The sequence below is a fragment of the Sorex fumeus genome, unplaced genomic scaffold (assembly GCF_029834395.1).
Source record: "Sorex fumeus unplaced genomic scaffold, SorFum_2.1 ptg000018l, whole genome shotgun sequence".
Lineage (NCBI taxonomy): Eukaryota > Metazoa > Chordata > Mammalia > Eulipotyphla > Soricidae > Sorex > Sorex fumeus.
The window spans coordinates 30,282,831-30,300,260 of NW_026606075.1; the positions used below are offsets into that span (position 1 = coordinate 30,282,831).

At 50.1% G+C, this 17,430-nt stretch overlaps 1 protein-coding gene across 1 annotated transcript; it reads right to left on the bottom strand.

The window, feature by feature from the left end:
• Nucleotides 1-2,437: 2,437 nt before the first annotated feature.
• Nucleotides 2,438-16,815, bottom strand: MARVELD2 (MARVEL domain containing 2). Its single transcript, XM_056112594.1, is given in 7 exon segments — nucleotides 2,438-3,674; nucleotides 4,478-4,528; nucleotides 7,245-7,416; nucleotides 7,811-7,959; nucleotides 13,745-13,780; nucleotides 15,666-16,679; nucleotides 16,681-16,815. Coding segments are annotated over 7 exon segments (1,680 nt in total). The 3' UTR covers nucleotides 2,438-3,551.
• Between the last annotated feature and the right edge of the window lie 615 nt (nucleotides 16,816-17,430).

Below are 17,430 nucleotides of genomic sequence, written 5' to 3' on the forward strand. Positions count from 1 at the left end.
GGCTGTATTTGGGTGTTTGTTCAGTGATGAAGAGACATACATTTCTGAAGACACTTAACGGTACAACCGAAATTCTGTGTGTGTGTGTGTGTGTGTGTGTGTGTGTGTTTATTCTTCCTGCCTGTGTATTCAAATCCCTTGCTCCTCCTCCAACCATCCCACCTCCCCTCAGGAGAACCTCCCAGGTAGCATCTCAACAGAAGGTCAAGACCACCTTTTGGAGTTCAAAGTCCCTGGTTCTCCAGCCTCCTTGCAACCGCAGTCTGGCAAAGGGACTAACTTCCTACGACCAGATTCTTACTGTGAATCATCAGGGTGTTTGGGGTGACTGAGGGAGGGGGCTGTGGTATCCACACACATTCCCAGGGACCAGAAACCAGCTCCAGTGCGGGGGGGGGGGGGGGGGGGGGAGGGAGAGGGGGAGGGAACGGAACGAGATGCAGTGCTGGGAATGAAAGCCAGGGCTCCTGCCTGCAGAGCCTGTGCTCCAGTCCAGGGAGAGGGGTCACCTCTGGGCCCCTCACTTTGAGTCAGAGATTTCCCACTGTGAGGATGGCAGGTTCAGGCGGTGAAGGGGGCGTGAGTAACATGAGCAAGGCAGGGGGACTGTGGGTGTTGTTGCCGGGGCACAGGCCCGGGGCTCTGGCTCAGTGAGTGCTTCCATTTCCTGGGGCTGATACCAGTTGCCACGGGCAGGGAGTGTGGCTTCCAGTGGGCACTGTGTGAGTGCCACCACTGCCACTTGTGTGACCCCTGTGAGCTCACGCGTGGCCACCCTGTGACATGGGGCCTGCGGCGAGCACGACAGCTGGAAACATGCCAGCCCCACAGCCTGGCAGGTGTGCGTGCCACTCCCCCGCCACAACCCCGTCACCTCAGTAGTGCCAACAACCAGAGCAAGGAAGAGTGAAAACAAAATTAAAATCAAAAAGGGGCTGAGAGACAGTACCGTGGATAGGGCACTTTGCCTTGCACGTGGCCAACGTGAGTTCGATCCCTGGCATCCCGTATAGTCCACCAGGTGTAATTCCTGAGTGCAGAGCCAGGAGTAACTGCTGAGCACCGCCAGGTGTGGCAAGAGAAAAACAAAAGGAAGTCTTAAAAAAAAAGTCGAAAAAAAAACAAACCCAAAAGCAGAGCTGGAGAGATAGTCCAAAGGTTAGGGTGTTTGCCTTGCACAAAGCCAGCCTCCTGGTTTGATTCCCAGTCCTATGTGGGAATAGTCCGTTGAGCCCTTCCAGGAATGACTCCTGAACACAGTCAGGAGTGAGCCCTGAGCACTGCTGGGTGTGGATCCAAAACCCAAAGAAAAAGAAAATTCAAAAGCAGCCTCTGGGAGACAAGAGGCTGGTGGGGTCACCAACAGAAGCCCAGGGCCAACCAGCCTCCAGCCGTAGACCAACCAGCGTGGAGTCTGGGCTCTGCAGAGCCTCCATCCCAGAGCCTGCAGTACCCAGAACTCACACTCCTGCCGCAGTGACCAGTGCAGGGAAAGCAAGACGGTGGCTGTGACATTGAATGCTTGCAAATAACAGGGACGAGGAAAGAGTGAGTCAGCTGGACACCATGACCTTCCGGCTTTCAATGACGTTCCAGTTTATTTCCTGATAATCGAAAGTAATTTCCAGAACATGCCCAGTCAACACAGGAATGCTAGGAGAGCAAACAATCGGGCACTGCTCAACAATAAGGCACGGAAATGTTAATTTGCTCCGCCACAGGCATCAAAACCCCAAAGAGCAGCTTTACAGTATTGAGTTTCAAAGATTAACATTTACAAATGCAGTACAAAAACAAGAGTCCCACAGAGCTAAATATCCTTCACATCACATAAAGACTCACCTGAGTCCCAGAATTTCCCCCAAATGGTAATACTGCGTCTTTTCTCTTTCCTTTGTAAATTTTCTGCGCCAAGCATCTCATGAAGGCTGGGCCGGCACCTTATCCCTGAGCCCCAGCCCTCATATTAATTTATTTATTTAAATGACTAATGTTCTTTTATTCTCATCCCTCAGGTGCTAGGGATGGAACCCAGCGCCCAGGTCACGCGCACTGTCTGCTGCTCTACCACTGAGCCCCACCCCACACACGGAACTCTTGCGTGATATAGGGCACCGGGGTGTCAGAGGCGTCATCAGACTCAGGATGCTCAGCGCAGCCTTAGAACCACAGATTTAGAATATTATCAGCAGGCACTGGAGAGAGAGTACAGCAGGCAGGGCATCTGCCTTTGATGTGGATGGCCCGGGTTCAATCCCTAGCACCTTTGTCCTCCAAGTCCCACCAGAAGTGATCCCTGAGCAGAAAGGCAGGAATAAGCCCTGAGTACTGCCTGGTGTGGCCCCAAATTAAAAAAAAAAAAAAAAAAAAGAAAGAAAAAAAAAACAACAAAACTAAAAATTACCAATAGACAGAAATTAGATTTCACTGGGAAAGAAACCCCAAGATCTCACGAGTGATTGATCCTTTTCTTCAGGGGGAGGAGGGTGCTGGGCCACAATCAGTGATGCTCAGGGTCTCCCCTGGCTCTGTGCTCAGAAATTACGCCTGGTGGGCTTGGGGCCACATGGGATGCCAGGAAACTAACCTGGATCAGCTGTGTGCAGGGCGACGCCCTCCCCACCGCACTATCACTCAGGCCCCTGCTGCAGTTTTGGAAAGCCTCTGCTTTTTAGGAAACTGAAACTGTCTAAAAGCCAGCACAGCAGGCAGCGAGCACAAGGCAGCACCGCACCGGGGAAAAGGCATGAGGCAGATGCTGCCCAACAGGAGTTAATAACAAAGGGCGTTAAAGACCTTTTTGTTCCTGCAGTTTTCACTTCTTCTTCTTCTTTTTTTTTTAAGGCATTCATTGTTCATATGAATAAAAATAAGGCATTTTGGCTAGGGAGGTAGCTCCATGGGTGAGAGCAAGTGCTTTACAGAAAAACCTCAGGCACTCTGAAAGAAGTTTTTTTTTTTTTTTTCTGTTGTTGCTTTGGAGGGCTGGGGGTGGGGGCTCACTCCTGGTGATGTTTGGAGGAGACCAGGGCCACACCTGGTGGTGCTGGGCAGCTAAACTCAGGGTCATACAACATACTGGGCATGTGTTCAACTACCGAGTCACACCCAAGCCCCTTAGTTTAACAAGAACTATGATTAAGAAGTTATATATAAACGAATACATAATGTCAGTCTTAGTTAGGGCCCTTAATACACCCGAATTTATGGAGAAATGGGTTCTTTATTTTGGGATCACACCGGGTGGCACTCCGGGATTACTCTTGGCTCTGTGCTGAGGGGTTGCTCTGGCAGTGCTCAGGGACCACACGGTGCTAGAGATGATCCCAGACCCCATGCATGCAAAGCATGTGCTCAGCCCTTTGCGCCATCTCTCTGGCCCTGTTGTGAAATGTTTGCATGAAATTATATTGTTTGACCATTGCTACTGGCTAAACCAACGCAGAGGTCCATCAGGAAGCCCTGGCTTCTCTATCAGAGATTTGAATTAAAAAAAAAAGTCAGTAAATAAATATTAAGTTTTGATATAAAAAAGTTGTTTCAAATAAGGCTTAACGGTAACCTTGTATATCCCAATTCATTACTTTATCATATTCTTGGATTCTTTGTTTTATATGAGACAGTTTATTCTTCAGATAATCACAGCGTTCTTTTTTTTCAAGAAATGTAGGATCCTGGAAAAGAAAAAAATCAACATTATTTCAGCTCCTGAATTCTTCACAGGTATTACCCGGAGAATGACTTTCACAGCAGACTCTCCTGTAGCCAATTTCTAAGCTGTCTACCAGGAGAGATACTTGAGTTATGCACTTTTTTTTTTCACCCGTGGTACAGGAGTATGGAACCAGGTCTCATCCATACAAAGCCCGTGCTTGACTGCTCAGCCAAATCTTCTTTTATTGGAATTTCTTTTCCTTTTCTTTTGTTGCATTTTTTCGGGCCACATCCACACCTGTACTCAGGGTTTACTCCTGGCAGGACTTCCGAGGACCATATGCAGTGCCTTGGATCAAATCAGGGTTAGCCTCGTGCAAGGCAAGAGCAAGGTAAGTACCGTCCCGGTTGTTCTATCGCTCCAGTCTTCATAGTAAAATCGAGTGGGAAGCCCACCTTTTAGTGTCTCATCATATTAAATGTCATCAGTACCATAAAATGTATTTTTAAATAGTAAAGGACAGAAAGATGGATGGAAGCTTTCCCAAGCTTTAGTTGTGAATGTTTAGAAGTTAGAAGCAGTCCTCTGGCAGGACATGCCCCCGGAGAGTTCTGACAGAGACTCATTTCCCTAGGCAGCTAAACCGGCCAGTGGCTGAATTATTCAGGACAGAGATAAGAAGAGAAGCATGCAGCAGCCACCCATGGCCCCCAGCACTTACAGACTCTTGAAACAAAGAATTTATCTATCAGGTAAGCAAATCTAAAGACTGCCAGCTATCACCATTGTACCTGTAAGTGAAGAAGGAAATAGTTTACTCACATTCTTTTTTCTCTTAAACTCTTCGTGGATTCTTGAAATTCTTTCATGTTCCTAAAAATAATATATTGACACTTGAACAAAAACATTTGCATTTACTCAAACCATATCTCAGAGTTAACTCTGATAACATTTGTGCCTAAGGTTATTATGAAAATGTTCATGCACATAAATGCAATGCACTTGACAAGCACTGCAGAACCGCCTGGCACGGGGACTCAGACGTGACACGGGAGACAGCCCTTGCTTTCCGGAGGCCTGAATCCAACCCCAGGGTCTGGCTCCTGCTTGCCAGAGACCTGCTTTGTACCCAGACTCAGTTTCCGCGTCAGGAAAAAAGGAATTAATAACCATTACGACTTCACGGGGTTGTGAGCGGTTTCACTTACTTAAAATAATCCTTAACACGTACCTGGCACATCATAACAAGAACATTAGTTGTCATTGGGATTTATATTCATCTTCTTTGAGAAGGCCTTTTTTTTTTGCTGCTAGGGATGGAACTCTAGGCCTCACGAGCACGCGGCAAGTGCTCTACCACAGAAACACATCCTCAGCCCCCGGAAGTTCTCTTGCAATTCTTTCTTAGGTGTTAGGATTTACCTAAGACATCTGAAAATATGTCTGTCAAGACTTCTGCAAATAGCGTACACATGATTCCTTCTGAATTCATTCATTAATTTACTTATTTTTGGTCACACCCTGTGATGCTCAGGGCTTACTCCTGGCAGAGCTCAGGAGACCATACATGGTGCCAAGGTTCGAATGAGGGTTAGCCAAGTGCAAGGCAAGCACCCTACATGCTCTACTATCTTTCTGCCCTCTACTTTTATTTATTTATTTATTTATTTTGCTTTTTTTTGGGTCACACTGGCGATGCACAGGGGTTACTCCTGGCTTTGCACTCAGGAAATTACTCCTGGCGGTGCTTAGGGGACTACATAGGATTCTGGGAATCGAACCCAGGTTGGCCACATGCAAGGCAAACACCCTACCCGCTGTACTATCGCTCTAGCCCTCCTTTATTCTTTTAAAGTTAATATAAAAATCTGTTACAGTCCACCAATTTCTTTTACCTGTTTTAACAAGTTTGTTGAAAGTCTACGCACAGGAGATACTGTACTATCTCTCGGTTTCAAGTATATTTTAATATTTTAATTCTTTAGTGTCTTTCACATACCAAGACTGTAAGTCAGACAAGGCTCTCACTTATTCAATTAATTAATTACTTACTTAAACAATTAATTAATCTATGTTTTTGGATTGTTAGAAACTGTCACTGTCACTGTCCTCCCATTGTTCATTGATTTGAGTGGGCCCAGTAACGTCTCCATTGTGAGACTTGTTGTTACTGTGTTTGGCATATCGAATACGTCACGGGGAGATTGCCAGGCTCTGCCGTGTGGGCGAGATACTCTAGGTAGCTTGCTGGGCTCTCCGAGAGGGGCGGAGGAATCAAATCCGTGTGCAAGGCAAAAGCCCTACCCCTGTGCTATTGCTCTAGCCCTGTTAGAAACAGTGGGTCTAATAAAGAAATGTAATGATGTATAGTTCTAAAAACATCCCTGGGCCCAGAACAATTGTACAGCAGTAGGGCATTTGCCTCATGTGTGGCCAATCCCATATGGTCTCCAGCAGAGCCAGGAGTGATTCCTGAGTGCAGAGCCAGGAGTAATCCCTGAGCATCGCTGGCTGCGACCCAAACACAAAACAAAAACCTTCCCCTGATAGCATTTCTCCCTACTTACCTAAATTATTTCTCAATAAATTTTAATTTAAAAACTTGTTTATTTTTATTCTGGGCCACACCAGTGGTGCTCAGGGCTTACTCCTGGATCTATGTTCAGGGATCACTTATGGTGGGGCTCAGTGGACTATATAGGGTACTGGAGATCGAACCCAGGTCAACTGCATGCAAAGCAAAGCAAGCACCCTACATGTTGTATGCTTCTTAATATATTTTAATTCTCTCTCCCTCCCTCCCTCCCTCCCTTCTCTTTTTCTTTCTTTCTTTTCTTTTTAAATTTTTTGGCCACACCCAGCAGTGCACAGGCATTACTCCTGGTTCTGTACTCAGGAATTAATCCTGGCCATCTTGGGGGAATGACACAGTATGCCTGGAATTGAACCAGCGTTGGCTGCATGCAAGACAAGCACCCTACCTGGTGTACTATCTCTCGGTTTCAAGTATATTTTAATATTTTAATTCTTTAGTGTCTTTCACATACCAAGACTGTAAGTACTTTTTTTTCCTTTTTGGGTCACACCTGGCGATGCACAGGGGTTACTCCTGGCTCATGCACTCAGGAATTACTCCTGGTGGTGCTCAGGGGACTATATGGGATGCTGGGAATTGAACCCGGCTCAGCTACGTGCAAGGCAAATGCCCTATCTGCTGTGCTATCGCTCCAGCCCCAAGACTGTAAGTACTTTAACATCAGTTTGGTGTTTTGATTTCTTGCCAAAGTGAAGAGAAATAATCTCAACTGTCAACTACCTGTGTTGGTACCTATATCCGTATTTTGGGAGATACTCTCAGCTCTGTGTTCAGAGATCACATACAGTACCGGGGATCAAGCCAGGGCTGGCCGCGTGCAAGACAAGCACCTCACCCACTGTACTCTCTGGGCCCTGAACTATCATATTGGTAAGTCACCTTGGCCTTCTTGAAGGTCTCTGGTGGTCACGGAAAGCAGATGAGATGGGCATCCTGATACTTCAAGGAGGCCAGAGTTCCCTTCCCTGTTTGTCCTGAGGCCGCAGGACTGACCTGGTGGTGTTCTGAGCGGTGGGGCAGTCTGCTCATCACTGCATCCAGCTCGTCCAGCTTCCGCAGGATGGCCTGCACCTCTGCGGAGAGCTCTTTGTACTCTGAGAACTGGTCTTGGAACACGGCTTTATAGCGCTCCCGTTCATCATCCGTCTGAATGACCGGGTATTTTCTGAGAAAGAAAAAAATAAACTGGAGTTTAAACAAACCCAAGGGGAAATCGGGTTTGCTTTATTCCTCCTGGGTCATACTGTACCCTCAATTCAACAAACACAGCCTCTGAGATGACACACAGCAGATTACACAGAAATCAGATTTTTGTGGGGTGAGGGCTCCTGAGTGATTCTCCAGAAGCCAGAAGTTTCCTATCAGGGATTCTGGGTTCACTGCAAGGGTCCCATGGTGCCAGAGATGGAAGCAGGGTCCATCCCGTGCAAGGATGCACCCAACCCCTGCAACCCTAGAGCCACACAGAGATGATCGTCTGCAGTGTTAATGTGGGGACAGATAGAAATGAAAGGCACAGGCGGCAGGTCGGCGCCCACCAGGAGGGCGGAGCTACTCACGCCACGTAATCGGGCAGCACCACGGGCTTTGGGATGTGGCCCGGTGGGATGTGTCCGCTCAGGACGTCGGGCTTCATTTGGGGGCCTCTCAGCTCTTGGAAATTCACCTCGTGGTCCCTCTGTCTGTCACCGCCGGCTGCTGTTTCACACTGCAGTAAAGGGGGAAAAAGAGGATTCATTTCTAAACAGAGGCAGATTTCTGAAAAATAAAATAAACCTCCACCACTCTTACTCTGAAAAGACAAGGCGGGGAGAGGGACAGGCCAGAGGAAGAAGAGTGGAAACAGCAATGAACCTCACACGCCTGGGTTGGAGAGAGTGCAAGGGTTACGGCACCGCTTGCCTTCCAGCATTCACCCGGGTTTAGTCCCTGGCACCACACAGGGCTCCCCTGGGAGTGACCGCCAAGCACAGAGCTGGACTAGCCCCGAGCGCTGCCAGGTAGGGACCTACAACCCCTGCACTTTACAATGAACTTCTACAGCCACAAAGCTAACTGGATGCTTCTGTCCAAGCTGAAGGGCACCTCCCTGAGAAATGCCATGACCTACGCCTCAGTCTTGGGGCCAGAGAGAGAGTAGAGGGGTTAAGGTGCTTGTCTTGCACATCTGCCTTGCATGAGGCCGATCCGGGTTAGATCCCCAGCATCCCATATGGTCCCCTGAGCACTACCAGGAGTAATTCTTGAGCACAGAGCCAGGAGTATCCCTGTGCATCGCCGGGTGTGACCCAAAAAGCAAAATAAGAAAAAAAAAAGGTGTTTGTCTTCCAAGCTGCCAGCCGCAACCAACACCACACACTGCATGGTCCCCTGAGAACCTCCGGCAGTGACCCCTGAGCACAGTCAAGAATAACTGCAAAGCCACCAGCTGTGACCCCCCTGAACAAAGTCCCATAAACTCAGGTGTGTATATGTCAGATGTGGATGACAGTTATTTGGGGAGTGGAGACATTGGGGCCCCACCTATGGTGCTCAGGTACTACTTCTGGCTCTGTGCTCAGAAGTGACCCTGGTGATGCTCAGGGGACCATGTCTGATGCTGGGGACTCAAGTCAGAGTCACGGTTGCTGCAGCAGCAACTTGCAAGCCCAGTGCCTTTCTTCCCGTACTATCGATCTGGTCCCAGATGTGGGGTCTTGCGTATGTTATTTACAGGTTCACATAACTGGAAAAAGAGGTAAAGGTTCAAAATAAATTCCGGAAGGGAAAACAAAGCTACAGAAATCGATTTGCTCGAGCGGGCCCAGTAACGTCTCCATTGGAGACTTTGTTGTTACTGTGTCTGGCATATCGAATACGTCACGGGGAGCTTGCCAGGCTCTGCCGTGTGGGCGAGACACTCTCGGTAGCTTGCCGGGCTCTCCGAGAGGGGCGGAGGAATCGAACTCGGGTCGGCCATGTTGGCTGCGTGCAAGGCAAATGCCCTCCCCATTGTGCTATCGCTCCAGCCCACAGAAATCGAAAGAGAAAAATTTTTTGAAAATGGCACCTGAACTTTTAAGATGAATCAATGACCAGCAGCCCCTGAGCATGTCAGAAAGGGAAATGAGCTGCATTGTTTTCATGCCACTAAAAGGGAAGGAAGCAACTCCACAGGAAAGGCTGTGAATATCTGCAACTTGCTTAAGTGCTCTTCAAAGTGTGGTTCCCTGAACAGGGCTGCAGGAATACTGGAAGTGGCTGGTGGTGCTTTAATCACCCTCTTCCCCAAAATCAAGAGTTCCTAAGGCTTTTTTGATTTCTGGGCCACACCAAGTTATGCTCAGTTCTTACTCCTGGCTCTGGGCTCTGGGTTCACTCCTGGAGAAGTTGGGGGGTGGGTACCATATGGGATGCGGGGGATTAAACCCGGGTTGGCTGTGTGCAGTGCCTTAGCTGCTGTCCTGTCACTCTAGAGGCATTTTTAATTTCGAAAAAATGTTTTTCCAAAAGATGAGAAAGAGGCCGGGGGATGGCGCATTAGCAAAAGAAACTGCCTCGAAAGCCAGAGGCCATGAGTTGAAGCTCCACTGACTGACGTTCTCAGAGCACATCCCAAAGGCTCTGTAGGCTGGGACTCTCTGACATCTCTCTCAACTTAAGGTGTGCACTGCCCAGGGAGCACCCCCAAATAAAGATAAACAAGCACTGTGGCCAGGAGGGCAACCCCAGCAAGCATACATGAGCACCCCAAGCGAAGTATATGACGCTGGGTGAGTGTGACTGCTAGCATGAGTGTGAGCATAACTGGTTGTGTGTGACCCCTGCCCACGGAAATCACAGCCAAGGCAGAGAGGAGCGGAAGAAAGACGGGAAGGGAGAGAAGCGGAAGGCATGCTGGCCCTAGCCCCACTTCTGTACTCAAGCGGGGGGTCATCTCTGCTGGCCCCATCAATAAAAATGCCCTCATTTGCTTGCCATTAAATAAAAGAAAGAGGGCTGGACTGATAGCACAGCGGGTAGGGTGTTTGCCTTGCATGTGGCTCACCCAGGTTTGATTCCCAGCATCCCATATGTTCCCCTGAGCACTAGAGGAGTAATTCTTGAGTGCATGAGCCAGGAGAAACCCCTGTGCATCGCTGGGTATGACCTCCCCCCCCCCCAAAAAAAATAACGAAAGAGCGGCTGGAGCCATAGTACAGTGGGGAGGGGATTGGCCTTGCATGTGGCTGACCGAGGTTCAAACCCCAGCATCCCATATGGTACCCTGGGCATAGCCAGCAGTGATTCCTGACTGCATAGCCAGGACTAACCCCCAAGCATCGCTGGGTTTGACTCCCCACACGGAAAAAAAAAGGAACAAAAAAGACCAGAGCGTTAGCACAGTGGGTAGGGCATTTGCCTTATATGGTGGCCAACCCAGATTGATCTCTGGCACCCCACAGGGTCCCCTGAATCCGCCAGGAGTGACTCCTTAGTGCAGAGTCAGGAGTAAGTCCTGAGAACCACCTAGTGTAGCACCAAAATAAATAAATATTTTTAAAAAACTTTAAAAGAAAGAAAAAGCCTAGAGAGATGGCTCCATCGAATGAACACATGTTTTGCATGTGGGAGGCCCAGGTTCAATCCTCAGTGCTGTGTGGACGCCCCCCGCCCCCTAGCACTCCAGAAATGACCCCCCAACCCCACAGAGCCGGGAGTCAACAAGTTCTTTGGGTCCTCCCTCCATAACCCCCACCCCACTACACAAAGGAGAGAAAAACAAGGCCAGGGAGGGAGAGAGGTGACTGGGCCGAGAGCAGCAGTGCTGCAAGTTCCATTTCGGCACTGAACCGAGCACGGCTGACACTGGCACAAGATCGGAAACAGAAACAACGAAAGAAGGGGGATGACGAGGAAGTGGCTGGGGGTGCGGCTCAGCCCGGGGGGGGGGGGGGTGCCAGGTTTGATGCCCAGCACCACAAGGCCCCACCAGATCTGAGCAGTCTCTGAGCAGTGCAGGGTATGGCCCCGAAACGGAACAGGAAGTACCGGGGGGCAGACCTTCAGCTCCAGGAGCAGGCTGAAGGGATGGAGGAGCGGTGGGCCAGGTGGGCAAAGACGGACACAACAGGTTTGGGGCTCGGGAAAGAGCTCTGGGGGGTCCACTGAGGCAGTGCTCACGTGGGTGAGGTCAGTGGATCCCAGAAAAGAGATTTCTATTTTGTACATGAAGAGCTCGGGTGCAGAGACACCTCCCGGGGGTCATGGCTGTGAGGATGCATCAGACACAGGGAAACCCGGGCACTGAGTACGTACGTGGTTGCACAGGAACTGCAGCCCAGAACCGCAAGAGCTGGAAGGAAGCATGTGGTGGGCAGGGGGCTCAGAAGTCGTCCTGCCCTGTCCCTCCAGGCTCCCCACCCCCCACCCCTCCCCCATGCGCCTTCCAGGACTCTCTGAACTGAACAGAGTGTGGCCTGGGAGGGACCCTACTTGATGGAGAACAAAAGATGAAAGCCACTGCGAGCCTGGCTCTTGGCTTTGCCAGGAAACTTAGATAAACCCTGTTTCCTGATTTCCCTACTTCCGTGGCTGCCTTTGAACTCTGGCTGAACATGAGCTCATTCTCAAAACAAGCGGCTCTTGCTCCTAACTCCCTGGCTGGCACGCACTCGCACTCGGGCTGTGAACCAGCCCTCTGTGAAGGTGAGGGGAAGGAGACGCTCGCCTGAGTGGCGAGGTGGAAGGGGGACTGTCATGGCCAAGCAGAAGGCAGGCTGAGCCAGTGCACCCCAAGCAGCCAGGAGTGGGGCTAGTGTCTGTATACCTGATGGAAAGGCCTGAGGCTTTGATTATTAGTAGAAATCGATTAACTTTGATTTCTACGAAGTTTATAAAGCAATCATCCCAAATAAATTTTTTTTTAAACTTTTGGGCTGGACCCAGCAGTACTCAGGGGCCATTCCCAGCGTTGTGATGGTGGGGGGTGTGAACCTGACCTCCTGCGTGCAAAGTTCGTGCACAATATGGGGCTGGAGCAATAGCACTGCGGGTAAACCCTGTTTCCCTACTCTACTATATGGGTAGGGGGTTTGCCTTGCATGCGGCGGACCCAGGTTCGATTCCCAGCATCCCATATGGTCCCCCGAGCACCGCCAGGAGTGATTCCTGCGTGCAAAGCCAGAAGTAACCCCTGAGCATTGTTGGGTGTGACCCAAAAACCAAAAAAAAAAAAAAAAAAAAAAATAGTAAGTTCATACACAATAATCCATGGAGCTATCTCTCCAGCTCCATCCTAAATAATTTGACTGTGCAAGGAAATGGGAGCCAAGAAGAAATACAAGTGCTGAGTATTTCAGAGCAACTAACTGGCCTAACAATCTTTACCACTGGTGTATTTACAACTCTCCTACTTTGTTCCAGAAGGCAGGGAATGACCCTCGCCTCCTCCCTCCCCAGGTCTCCACTGCCCAGGGCATTTTAGGCAGGACAGAGGTTGGAGCATATCTTTTCTGCTTTTTTTTTTTTCAATATTAGTCAAGTATTTATTTATTTATTTGCTTTTTGGGTCACACCTAGCAATGCACAGGGGCCACTCCTGGCTCCGTACTCAGGAATCACTTCAGGGGACCATATGGGATGCTGGGACTTGAACCCGGGTCGGCCGCGTGCAAGGCAAACGCCCCACCTGCTGCACTATCGCTCCAGCCCCTCTGCTTTGTTATTCCATGGTTAGGCTGCCACTTCTTCGAGCCAGTGAATGATGCTTAATCTTGAAACTGAATCACAGTATGGAGCATTAAATATAAATATGTTTCTGATTATTACAGTGCCAGGGATCAAACCCAGGGTCTTACACATGAAGGCAAGCACTGAGCTATGTCCTGGGCTCACACTAAACCTTTTCTGAGCCATGACGCTGAATTTCAATGCATGGTCTCCTCATTTAGCTTCCTGATAATTAACAAGCCCTGACTCAGGGCACCACAGAGCCTGGCCAGCATAGGAGTTGTGTTCAAGGGGTTGCACCGGCAGAAAGTCAAGAGGGTTTGTTTTAGTCTAACTAGATTTGCAAACCAATGCAATACTACCCACCCGGAGTTTCAATGGCACATTAAAAACTTTTTAAAATTTATTTTTGTTTTTTATGGGGGCCACAACCAGTGTTCAGTGCTTACTCCCGGCTCCACACTCAGGAATCACTCCTGGTGGGGCTCAGGGCACTATATGGAATGCCAGGGATTGAACCCAGGTAGACTGCATGCAAGGCAAATGTCCTACCCACTGTATTATTGCTTCAGCCGCTCACTGGCACATTTGTTCAATGAAGAAATTAATGATAACACTAATGTATGAATTAGGGTTCTGTGTGTCCAAACTATCTACCTATTTCATAAACTATTTCATAAATAGAAAGTTCTATTATGAACTCAGTGTTCTGCAGATATATGATCTATCCTGTACTGTACATAAACAGATGAGAGAAAAGTTGCAAATCTGAAAATAAAATACAAATTGAACTTTGTTCTTACCACTCTCCTTTTCGATGGAAATGATGGCTCACTTATCTGGAATGAAAAGAGTTAGAATTAAAATCTTTCATAAGTGTGTGAAGCTATCTGCAAACATTTCCATGCTTTTGCATTTAAAACCCAATCTCAATTCACAGAGGCCAATTTTCTATTTGCTAGATGTTTCTCATCTTCTTTGTTCTCGTTTCCTGGGTGGTAGAGAACTAGAGGAGGTGGAAGAGGAATGGGGTGCCTGGGACCATTTCCTGTCAACGAGGCTGAGAGCAGAGAGTGGAAACAAGTGGTGAGGGAGACTGCTAGGTTTGGATTACCTGGAGATTTTGCTAGCAGTTAGTACCTCTCATTATCCTGAATAATTAAATGACTTGGAACGGCCACTAGAAATAAACTAATGTGTATTACTTAACAGAAAAAGAAAAGCCATAGGCTGGCCATTAATCTTCTAACATATGAAAGGCTGCAAATACACAAACAGGTCCAACCTCCAACATTAGAAGTGATTCAAGCGTAGTCAATCATTATGAGAACTTCTGTGAACAGGAAAAGAAGTTAACTTACTCTAAATAGATAATCATAGTCACTAGAATTTTGAAATTTGACATTAAGAACTTTGCTATTAAACATAAATAAAATTGGGCCAGCATGACAGAACAGCAGGTAGGGTACCTGCATTTCACAAAGCTGACCTGGGTTTAATTCCTGGTACCCGACAGGGTCCCCAAAGCTCGCCAATACACATCCCTGAGCATAGAGCCAGGTAGTAAGCCCAGAGCACCATTGGCGTGGTCCCAAAGCCATAAAGAAAGAAGTAAAATTCTGGGGCTGGAGCGATAGTACAGTGGGTGTTTGTCTTGTACACAGCTGACCTGAGTCCCCTGAGCATGCTAGGAGTAATTCCTGAGTGCAAAGCCAGGAATAACCCCTGTGCATCACCGGGTATGACCCAAAAAGAAAAAAAAAGTAAAATTCTGAGAGGGAAGGGATGTAGCTTAGTGGTAGAGCATTTGCTGTGCATATGAGTCCCTAGGATCAATCCCAGGCATTGCTGGGAGGTTTAAAAAAAAAAAAAGAAAAGAAAAGGAAATGCATGTGGTTTACTACCTGGGATTCATGCTAATTAAAAGTTCAAGTATGGGGGCCAGAGCGACAGTCCAGAGGGCTGGTCATTTGCCTTACACACGGCTGACCTAGGTTCAATCCCTGGCATCCCATGTGGTCCCCCGAGCACTGCTGGGAGTGATTCCTGAGTGCAGAACCAGGAGTAACCCCTGATCATCACCGAGGGTGACTCAAAAGGATTTAAAAAAAAAGTTCATGTTATTTGTATATTCAGATGTCCATATTTTAGAAATATGCTTAAAGTGTTGAGATAAATTTGCAGAAATGACTGGAATCCAGGCTGAGTTCTGGTGAGAGGAACAGATGATGAGGCAGAGAGTGGAACCGTGGCAACACAGTCGGTTTTCTTTCACTTCTGTGTGCCACACAAGGATGCAACATTGATGAAGAGGCAAGTCGAACTAAGAAAGACAAACAAGTGGATCTGGATAACACAACTGAAGTCACCCGAGGAGAAGGAAGTACTGCGAAGCGAGGCGTAGGGTAGAAAAATTAATTTCACATATATGCATGCATACATATGTATACATATATGTGTGTGTATATATATAGTGTATATATATATATATGGAGAGAGAGAAAGAGAGCATTCATCACAAAATAATAAAACATTTCCAGAAACAATCCCAGAGCACAGACCCCAAGTAGCAAGCGCCCCCATACCTACAGCACTGCACTGGGTGTGGCCCCCAAACAAAAGCTCGCAGACGAGCGCTCTGAAACGTGTGAACAGGGAAAGGAACCAACTTACTCCGACAGAGGAGCGAGCAAGGCAGGGCAGAAGCAGAGCCTCCTTCCTTACCTCCTGCTGCTCCAGGTACTCCCTGTGTCGCCGCGCCGCCTCGTGCCGCCAGAGCTTGAGGCACACCAGGGCGCTGATGAGATAGACAATCATGGTGACAAACAGGAAGACGATGGCCGCGACCTGCCCGCTCTCCACCCGGCAGAAGAGGATGTTCATCACCGTGTTGAACGCGGGGTAGGAGCAGAGCCCGCCCCGGTTGGTATCGTCCACGTAGACGATGGCCGCTGCCATGTACAGCACGAACAAGGACACGTTGATCCCGAACTCGGTGAGCGGCCACCAGCTGGAGTCCAGCAGGATGGTCCGGTAGTACAGGGACATGCCGAGCACCAGGACGATGACGGTGGCGATCCAGGCCAGCCCGGCCACCACGAGCACGAAGGGGGTCTTGGGGCCGCTGTAGTAGTAGCCGCTGTAGGCGCTGCCCAGGCCGCCCACGCCGGCCACGCCGTAGGGCTGCGCGTAGCCGAACTGGTTGTACCACTCGCTGTCCTTGTGGACGTAGGCGGTGACGCAGGCGAAGACGGCGGCGCCCAGGAGCAGCTCGGCGCCCCCCAGGATCCTCAGCAGGCCGGCCCAGGACTTCATGTAGGCGTACCGCAGGTGGTAGGCCTCCACCTCCTCGCGGTAGGCGCGGGCCGCGAGCGCCGGCCGGCCGAGGGCGCTGCCGGGGTCGGCGGGACACGGGGCGTCCACCCCTGCCCGGGGGTCCACGCCGCCCCCGGGCCCCCGGCCGGGCTCCGGGCCCCAGCTGCCGCCGCCGTTGGGGCGCTGCGGCCCCGGCCAGCCCGGCGAGGCGGGCGGGGAGCACTCCACCCCGTCGGAGATGTATCGGATGTCCGACGCGGGCCTGTCCCAGTCCGGGTCCCTCCTCCGCCTCCCTCGGAAAAAGCGCTTCCAGGACTCGGGCACGAAGCGCCGCACGGGCCGGAGGTCCGGGGCCACGGCCGGCTCCTCGGCGTCGCTGGCCTCGGAGCGCGGCCCGCAGGGCGGCCGGACGGGCAGCGGGGGGCGGCGGCAGCGGGTCGGCGCTGAGTGCCAGCTCCCCGTCGCGGAGCGCCGCGAGGCTTCCCACCGAGCCGTCGCCCTGCGGGACCTCGTCGTAGTGCCGGTCCTGGCCCCTCCGCCGTCTGTCACTGGCCGGCATCGGTGAGGTTCACGTCTGCGGCCAAGAAAAGAAACGCCGTCCCTGTGGTCATCTATGCTTTCTCTAAGTAACTTACTGATCTGTTTTGCGGGGTGAGGGGTGCACACCAGTTGGTGCTCCGGGCTTACTCCTGGCTCTGCACTCGGGGATCACTCCTGGCAGTGCTGGGGGACCACACGGGATGCCAACGACAGAAGCCGGGGCGGCAGCGGGCAAAGCAAGCACTCTGCTGGCCGTGCTATTGCTCTGGCTTGTCACTTCTCTTACGGATGCTGCACCCAGGAGCACATTTTATGTGCCGAGGAGCAAATGGATACATCCAGGAAAGCAGATGATCACGTGCATTCTACAAAGAAAAACACAGAAGTGTGCATTTTCAATATACCCAACAGCTCCATAGGACTCTGGTCAGTGGACCTGGATGGAGTTCGTTTCCCATGCAGTTCTCCCCCACCCCCTCCTTCTCGTCCTGTCTGCTACTGCTCGGACGAGCAGGGGTCAGGCACACGCCCGGGCTGTGACGCTTGCGCACGGAACCGTAGGTGGCACATGAGGTGGCGCACCGGGCCAGGGACCAGATTCCTTTGACTGTACAGCCTGAGAACAATCCGGCTG